The sequence below is a fragment of the Pelophylax lessonae genome, assembly GCF_965119305.1.
Source record: "Pelophylax lessonae genome assembly, chromosome: 2".
Classification (NCBI taxonomy): Eukaryota; Metazoa; Chordata; class Amphibia; order Anura; family Ranidae; genus Pelophylax; species Pelophylax lessonae.
The window spans coordinates 742,312,768-742,322,573 of NC_138769.1; the positions used below are offsets into that span (position 1 = coordinate 742,312,768).

At 42.0% G+C, this 9,806-nt stretch overlaps 1 protein-coding gene across 1 annotated transcript in view; it reads left to right on the forward strand.

The window, feature by feature from the left end:
- The window catches only part of LOC309548360 (uncharacterized protein), a gene marked incomplete at both ends in the record, with an annotated part of 278,479 nt that extends 270,128 nt beyond the window's left edge, over nucleotides 1-8,351 (forward strand). The window contains 1 exon segment of the mRNA XM_082248298.1: nucleotides 7,713-8,351. Within this exon segment, the coding sequence (XP_082104424.1) occupies nucleotides 7,713-8,351 (639 nt within the window).
- Between the last annotated feature and the right edge of the window lie 1,455 nt (nucleotides 8,352-9,806).

The following is a 9,806-nucleotide window of genomic DNA, read 5'->3' on the forward strand; positions in this document are numbered from 1 at the left end:
GGTTTTTGATTAAATAGCGGAATAGAAAATATGATCCAAAAAAAGTGTATGTATATCACACGTACACAACCACACTGGGCCCCAATTACTATTGTTTGTACCCCTAAAAGGCTAGATGAGGAGTAGGGGGAGTATGGAACAGGCAGCACCCTCAAACCTTCAGAAGTATGAGATGAACCCCAACAACTTGGAAAGGTGGATCTCTCTCACACGTACCAACACAGACTATCCCCCAATTTAACTGATCCCCAAAGGTTTTTGATTAAATAGCGGAATAGAAAATATGATCCAAAAAAAGTGTATGTATATCACACGTACACAACCACACTAGGCCCCAATTACTATTGTTTGTACCCCTAAAAGGCTAGGAGTAGGGGGGGTATGGAACAGGCAGCACCCTCAAACCTTCAGAAGTATGAGATGAACCCCAACAACTTGGAAAGGTGGATCTCTCTCACACGTACCAACACAGACTATCCCCCAATTTAACTGATCCCCAAAGGTTTTTGATTAAATAGCGGAATAGAAAATATGATCCAAAAAAAGTGTATGTATATCACACGTACACAACCACACTAGGCCCCAATTACTATTGTTTGTACCCCTAAAAGGCTAGGAGTAGGGGGAGTATGGAACAGGCAGCACCCTCAAACCTTCAGAAGTATGAGATGAACCCCAACAACTTGGAAAGGTGGATCTCTCTCACACGTACCAACACAGACTATCCCCCAATTTAACTGATCCCCAAAGGTTTTTGATTAAATAGCGGAATAGAAAATATGATCCAAAAAAAGTGTATGTATATCACACGTACACAACCACACTAGGCCCCAATTACTATTGTTTGTACCCCTAAAAGGCTAGATGAGGAGTAGGGGGAGTATGGAACAGGCAGCACCCTCAAACCTTCAGAAGTATGAGATGAACCCCAACAACTTGGAAAGGTGGATCTCTCTCACACGTACCAACACAGACTATCCCCCAATTTAACTGATCCCCAAAGGTTTTTGATTAAATAGCGGAATAGAAAATATGATCCAAAAAAAGTGTATGTATATCACACGTACACAACCACACTGGGCCCCAATTACTATTGTTTGTACCCCTAAAAGGCTACATGAGGAGTAGGGGGAGTATGGAACAGGCAGCACCCTCAAACCTTCAGAAGTATGAGATGAACCCCAACAACTTGGAAAGGTGGATCTCTCTCACACGTACCAACACAGACTATCCCCCAATTTAACTGATCCCCAAAGGTTTTTGATTAAATAGCGGAATAGAAAATATGATCCAAAAAAAGTGTATGTATATCACACGTACACAACCACACTAGGCCCCAATTACTATTGTTTGTACCCCTAAAAGGCTAGATGAGGAGTAGGGGGAGTATGGAACAGGCAGCACCCTCAAACCTTCAGAAGTATGAGATGAACCCCAACAACTTGGAAAGGTGGATCTCTCTCACACGTACCAACACAGACTATCCCCCAATTTAACTGATCCCCAAAGGTTTTTGATTAAATAGCGGAATAGAAAATATGATCCAAAAAAAGTGTATGTATATCACACGTACACAACCACACTAGGCCCCAATTACTATTGTTTGTACCCCTAAAAGGCTAGATGAGGAGTAGGGGGAGTATGGAACAGGCAGCACCCTCAAACCTTCAGAAGTATGAGATGAACCCCAACAACTTGGAAAGGTGGATCTCTCTCACACGTACCAACACAGACTATCCCCCAATTTAACTGATCCCCAAAGGTTTTTGATTAAATAGCGGAATAGAAAATATGATCCAAAAAAAGTGTATGTATATCACACGTACACAACCACACTAGGCCCCAATTACTATTGTTTGTACCCCTAAAAGGCTAGGAGTAGGGGGAGTATGGAACAGGCAGCACCCTCAAACCTTCAGAAGTATGAGATGAACCCCAACAACTTGGAAAGGTGGATCTCTCTCACACGTACCAACACAGACTATCCCCCAATTTAACTGATCCCCAAAGGTTTTTGATTAAATAGCGGAATAGAAAATATGATCCAAAAAAAGTGTATGTATATCACACGTACACAACCACACTAGGCCCCAATTACTATTGTTTGTACCCCTAAAAGGCTAGATGAGGAGTAGGGGGAGTATGGAACAGGCAGCACCCTCAAACCTTCAGAAGTATGAGATGAACCCCAACAACTTGGAAAGGTGGATCTCTCTCACACGTACCAACACAGACTATCCCCCAATTTAACTGATCCCCAAAGGTTTTTGATTAAATAGCGGAATAGAAAATATGATCCAAAAAAAGTGTATGTATATCACACGTACACAACCACACTGGGCCCCAATTACTATTGTTTGTACCCCTAAAAGGCTAGATGAGGAGTAGGGGGAGTATGGAACAGGCAGCACCCTCAAACCTTCAGAAGTATGAGATGAACCCCAACAACTTGGAAAGGTGGATCTCTCTCACACGTACCAACACAGACTATCCCCCAATTTAACTGATCCCCAAAGGTTTTTGATTAAATAGCGGAATAGAAAATATGATCCAAAAAAAGTGTATGTATATCACACGTACACAACCACACTAGGCCCCAATTACTATTGTTTGTACCCCTAAAAGGCTAGATGAGGAGTAGGGGGAGTATGGAACAGGCAGCACCCTCAAACCTTCAGAAGTATGAGATGAACCCCAACAACTTGGAAAGGTGGATCTCTCTCACACGTACCAACACAGACTATCCCCCAATTTAACTGATCCCCAAAGGTTTTTGATTAAATAGCGGAATAGAAAATATGATCCAAAAAAAGTGTATGTATATCACACGTACACAACCACACTAGGCCCCAATTACTATTGTTTGTACCCCTAAAAGGCTAGATGAGGAGTAGGGGGGGTATGGAACAGGCAGCACCCTCAAACCTTCAGAAGTATGAGATGAACCCCAACAACTTGGAAAGGTGGATCTCTCTCACACGTACCAACACAGACTATCCCCCAATTTAACTGATCCCCAAAGGTTTTTGATTAAATAGCGGAATAGAAAATATGATCCAAAAAAAGTGTATGTATATCACACGTACACAACCACACTGGGCCCCAATTACTATTGTTTGTACCCCTAAAAGGCTAGATGAGGAGTAGGGGGAGTATGGAACAGGCAGCACCCTCAAACCTTCAGAAGTATGAGATGAACCCCAACAACTTGGAAAGGTGGATCTCTCTCACACGTACCAACACAGACTATCCCCCAATTTAACTGATCCCCAAAGGTTTTTGATTAAATAGCGGAATAGAAAATATGATCCAAAAAAAGTGTATGTATATCACACGTACACAACCACACTAGGCCCCAATTACTATTGTTTGTACCCCTAAAAGGCTAGGAGTAGGGGGGGTATGGAACAGGCAGCACCCTCAAACCTTCAGAAGTATGAGATGAACCCCAACAACTTGGAAAGGTGGATCTCTCTCACACGTACCAACACAGACTATCCCCCAATTTAACTGATCCCCAAAGGTTTTTGATTAAATAGCGGAATAGAAAATATGATCCAAAAAAAGTGTATGTATATCACACGTACACAACCACACTAGGCCCCAATTACTATTGTTTGTACCCCTAAAAGGCTAGATGAGGAGTAGGGGGGGTATGGAACAGGCAGCACCCTCAAATCTTCAGAAGTATGAGATGAACCCCAAAAACTTGGAAAGGTGGATCTCTCTCACACGTACCAACACAGACTATCCCCCAATTTAACTGATCCCCAAAGGTTTTTGATTAAATAGCGGAATAGAAAATATGATCCAAAAAAAGTGTATGTATATCACACGTACACAACCACACTAGGCCCCAATTACTATTGTTTGTACCCCTAAAAGGCTAGATGAGGAGTAGGGGGGGTATGGAACAGGCAGCACCCTCAAACCTTCAGAAGTATGAGATGAACCCCAACAACTTGGAAAGGTGGATCTCTCTCACACGTACCAACACAGACTATCCCCCAATTTAACTGATCCCCAAAGGTTTTTGATTAAATAGCGGAATAGAAAATATGATCCAAAAAAAGTGTATGTATATCACACGTACACAACCACACTAGGCCCCAATTACTATTGTTTGTACCCCTAAAAGGCTAGATGAGGAGTAGGGGGGGTATGGAACAGGCAGCACCCTCAAACCTTCAGAAGTATGAGATGAACCCCAACAACTTGGAAAGGTGGATCTCTCTCACACGTACCAACACAGACTATCCCCCAATTTAACTGATCCCCAAAGGTTTTTGATTAAATAGCGGAATAGAAAATATGATCCAAAAAAAGTGTATGTATATCACACGTACACAACCACACTAGGCCCCAATTACTATTGTTTGTACCCCTAAAAGGCTAGATGAGGAGTAGGGGGAGTATGGAACAGGCAGCACCCTCAAATCTTCAGAAGTATGAGATTGTGTTCACTGTACCCCACAAAGATTGAGTTCACTGCACCCCACAATGATTGTGTTCACTGCACCCCACAAAGATTGTGTTCACTGCACCTCACAAAGATTGTGTTCACTGTACCCCCCAAAGATTGTGTTCACTACACCCCACAAAGATTCTGTTCACTGTACCCCACAAAGATTGTGTTCACTGCACCCTAAAAGGATGTTGTTCACTGCACCCCACAAAGATTGTGTTCACTGCACCCTAAAAGGATGTTGTTCACTGCACCCCAAAAAGATTGTGTTCACTGTACCCCCCCAAAGATTGTGTTCACTGCACCCCACAAAGATTGTGTTCACTGCACCCCAAAAAGATTGTGTTCACTGTACCCCCCAAAGATTGTGTTCACTGCACCCCAAAAAGATTGTGTTCACTGTACCCCCCAAAGATTGTGTTCACTGCACCCCAAAAAGATTGTGTTCACTGTACCCCCCAAAGATTGTGTTCACTGCACCCCACAAAGATTCTGTTCACTGTACCCCACAAAGATTGTGTTCACTGCACCCCAAAAAGATTGTGTTCACTGTACCCCCCAAAGATTGTGTTCACTGCACCCCACAAAGATTCTGTTCACTGCACCCCACAAAGGATTTTGTTCACTGCACCCCAAAAAGATTGTGTTCACTGCACCCCAAAAAGGATTTTGATCACTGCACCCCAAAAAGGATGTTGTTCACTGCACCCCAAAAATGATTTTGTTCACTCCACCCCAAAAAGATTGTGTTCACTGCACCCCACAAAGATTGTGTTCACTGCACCCCAAAAAGATTGTGTTCACTGTACCCCCCAAAGATTGTGTTCACTGCACCCCACAAAGATTCTGTTCACTGTACCCCACAAAGATTGTGTTCACTGCACCCCAAAAAGATTGTGTTCACTGCACCCCAAAAAGGATGTTGTTCACTGCACCCCAAAAAGGATGTTGTTCACTCCACCCCAAAAAGATTGTGTTCACTGCACCCCACAAAGATTGTGTTCACTGCACCCCAAAAAGATTGTGTTCACTGCACCCAAAAATGATTTTGTTCACTGCACCCCAAAAAGGATTTTGTTCACTGCACCCCAAAAAGGATGTTGTTCACTCCACCCCAAAAAGATTGTGTTCACTGCACCCCAAAAAGATTGTGTTCACTGCACCCCACAAAGGATTTTGTTCACTGCACCCCAAAAAGATTGTGTTCACTGCACCCCAAAAAGGATGTTGTTCACTGCACCCCAAAAAGGATTTTGTTCACTGCACCCCAAAAAGATTGTGTTCACTGCACCCCACAAAGGATTTTGTTCACTGCACCCCACAAAGATTGTGTTCACTGCACACCAAAAAGGATTGTGTTCACTGCACCCCAAAAAGATTTTGTTCACTGCACCCCAAAAAGATTGTGTTCACTGCAGCCCAAAAAGATTGTGTTCACTGCAGCCCAAAAAGATTGTGTTCACTGCAGCCCAAAAAGATTGTGTTCACTGCAGCCCAAAAATATTGTGTTCACTGCAGCCCAAAAAGATTGTGTTCACTGCAGCTCACACACAGAAAAATGGATGTGGATCACTGACACCTGCCTATCTCCAATCCCACACCACACAGCAATATCGATTGTAGTTTGTAGAACACAGTTTCCCTAAAATTCAGCAGACTCTGTCCCTAACAGGATTGAGAAGAGATCGTAGATCAGGATTGAGTGCAGATTCACCCCACCCCCCACACAGCAATATCGATTGTAGTTTGTAGAAGACACTGACCCTATAATTCAGCAGACTCTATCCCTAAAATGCCTACAACTCGCCCTGCCTAAACACTCCGACCTGTCCCTCAATTCTATCCGGACACAAATGGTTTTTTCCTGCCTATCTTTCCCTAATCAGCAGCCAGCACGTTGATGTGTGCTCTGTCCCTGATATAAGCAGCATAATGACGCCGCTGCGGCTGCCTCGAACTTATAAAGACCTGGTCACATGCTTCAGACGGCCAATCACAGCTACTAAGACATTTGCAGGCATGGCTGGGATGGCTTAAGGCACACCAGTTAAACGATTGTTGATTGGCTGTTGAAAGCCCGCCATGAAAAGAGCGCCAAAGCATGCAAAACCCGGAAATAAAACGACCGAACACGGATTTTTACCCGAACATACAGTAAAGTGTCCGTGTCCGTGTTCGGGTACAAAAAATCCAATTATTCGGTACGAACACGAATAATACAGTCCGTGTTCGCTCAACACTAGATATGAATGTACAAATACTGTACTGGTGACCAGAGCATAAGGAACAAACTTTTCAGAGAAAGGGAATACAGTAAAATATGGGGCCACTCACTAAAACTAGAAAAAAAAACGGTGTAACCTTAAACTACGTAAGGGAATCTTTACTGTCAGAGCAGTAAGGATGTGGAATTCTCTTCCACAAACAGTGGTATCAGCAGGGACCATCGATAGTTTCAAAAAACTATTAGATGGGCATCTTAAGAACAACAACATACAGGGGTATACAATGTACGGTTAGCAGCAAACAAACACACACACACACACGGGTTGAACTGGGTGGACTGATGTATTTTTTTCAATTCAACCTCACTAACTAGGTAACAATGGGGCTCCTGTTTGGCCATCATATTACAATAGGCCCAGCAGGAAGCAGTTAATAATAAATGTTTAAAAAGAAAGCAACTTTTTTTAACCCTTTTTATAGAATTATGACTTCTGTTTTTTTTTCTGCACAGATGGATTGATGAACCATTTTTTGGTCATGCTTGTCTTGTTACAACAATACAACAAAGTTACATGAGAAGCAAGCCATATGGATGTTATAAGTGACTGAAAGTCTTTATTACAGTTCACTGGAAGATTCACACAGGACACAAGACCTATCCATGTTCTAAATGTCATGAATGTTTTGAATGCTCTTCAACATTGATCCAACCTGAGAGGACAACAAACGAGAAGTAATTTTAGTGCTCTGGAAGTGACAATGTCTTTACTGTAAAGTCCAACCCATGTATATATGAGAAGTCATTTCAGAAGATATTTCTTGTTTGGAATGTGATAAAGGTTTTACAATGGAGGCAAAAGGTATAACCCACCAGAAGGTTCACATTGGAGAGAAGCCATATCCATGTTCTGAATGTGATAAAACTTTTACATTGAAGTCAAATCTTGTCATACACAAGAGGATTCACACTGGAGAGAAATCCTATCAGTGTTCTGAATGTGGCAAAGCTTTTACACGGAAGTCAGAGCTTATCACACACCAGAGGGTTTACACTGGAGAGAAGCCATATCAGTGTTCTGAATGTGGCAAAGCTTTTACACATAAGTCAAATTTTATCAGACACCAGAGGGTTCACACTGGAGAGAAGCCATATCAGTGTTCTGAATGTGATACAACTTTTACATTGAAGTCAAATCTTGTCAGACACCAGAGGATTCACACTGGAGAGAAGCCATATCAGTGTTCTGAATGTGATAAAACTTTTACATTTAAGTCAAATCTTGTCAGACACCAGAGGATTCACACTGGAGAGAAGCCATATCAGTGTTCTGAATGTGGCAAAGCTTTTATAAACAAGAAAGAGCTCACCAGACACCAGAGGATTCACACTGGAGAGAAGCCATATCAGTGTTCTGAATGTGGCAAAGCTTTTATAAACAAGAAAGAGCTCATCAGACACCAGATGATTCACACTGGAGAGAAGCCATATCAGTGTTCTGAATGTGGCAAAGCTTTTACAGTGAAGTCAAGCCTTATCATACACCAGAGGGTTCACACTGGAGAGAAGCCATATCAGTGTTCTGAATATAGCAAAGCTTTTACAGTGAAGTCAATCCTTATTGCACACCAGAGGGTTCACACTGGAAGGAAGCCATTTTAATGCTTTGAGTGTGACAAAGATTATACAGTAAATGCTGTGCTAATGTATCACCAGAGGATTCATAAGCTTCAGCTGCAGAGAGGAAACTCTGGAAGAAGGAGGAATAATAAAGGATTTGCGGCTGTCCCATTAGTTTCACAGCCCCAATGTCATCCCACAAGCTAGGTAAGACGTGAAAAGATAAAATGTGACTTTAGAAAAAAAATAAACTAAAATCTGTGAGCAAACTGGAATGTAATGATTGGATGCACTAAATCTAGTGCTAATGTCCATCACACACACCTAGAAGGCCTGTAAATATTATAACATTTTTATTTTTTCAGAGAAGTATCAGTGACTGAACTGTTTTCCTCATGATTCTCATCTTTTTATTCTTTTTTATGGAGCTTTGACTGAACATGTAATGCATTTTCATCATTCACTAACTGAGCCGTGTTCCCAAGTGTTTTCTTCCTTGCCTGAGCGAATACATGACCAACACTACCTCAGTATCCGAGACTGGGATGGGATCCAATGGCATCTTGCCAACCCTCTTAAGCCTCAGTGGGAGAGTCCCTTCCAGGTTCTTCTGACTGTTGATACACCATATGCCAGGCTTTGGGGCTCCAGCTATGCTCACCTTATCCAAACTTCCTCTCCCATGATCAATGCCTCCTTTCCATGTTTCATCTCCTCTCATGGATGACAGCTTTGCAGGCAGGTCTGTGGTTGGGACACCAGCCAGGGAGAAGTCTCTGTTCAGTGAGAGAGTAACTTTCTAAGCTGCTGTAGGCCTTCAACACTGACTTTCTGCTGTTTATGGGATGCATTTAACAGTACCATTTAATTTCAGCTGGCTACTTTGTGTTACATTTGGTTCTACTGAAAGTCTCAGGGATTCCATCTGGTGAAGAAAGAATGTCCTTGTTATTTTCTTCCTCTGTCCGGCTATTATTCATCTCCATAGACTATTCACACAGCACAACTACAAGAGCTCTGAGCTTACCAAGTGTGAAGTGTGTAGTCACATTCTTACCACTTTTGAGGACTGACATTCCTCCAGTTGGGGTTCTCTTTAACCTTTTTGCTGCCTGACCCCTTTTTTGCAGTTTTTGCACACGTTTAAACATCATTTTAGCCTTGAAAATTATGTAAAACCCCCAAACATTATATATTTTCTGAAAGCAGACTCCCTAGAGAATAAAATAGTGGTAGTTCAAATTTATGTCACCCGATATTACCTTAAAGGTATAGGAAACACAAAATTTAAGTAAAAAAAAAAAAAAAAAACTAACGTGAACATTTGTACATTAGGGTGAACATATACAATAAATTACCCACATTTTGGTAAAATATAAGAGGTTGCGCTGAGTAAATGGATACCAAATTTGCCAAACCTTAAATTTGTGTGTGCCTGTGAAATGGCAACAAACTTCAGTCCCCTATATTTTCTATAGGCAATGCTTACGGTTCCAG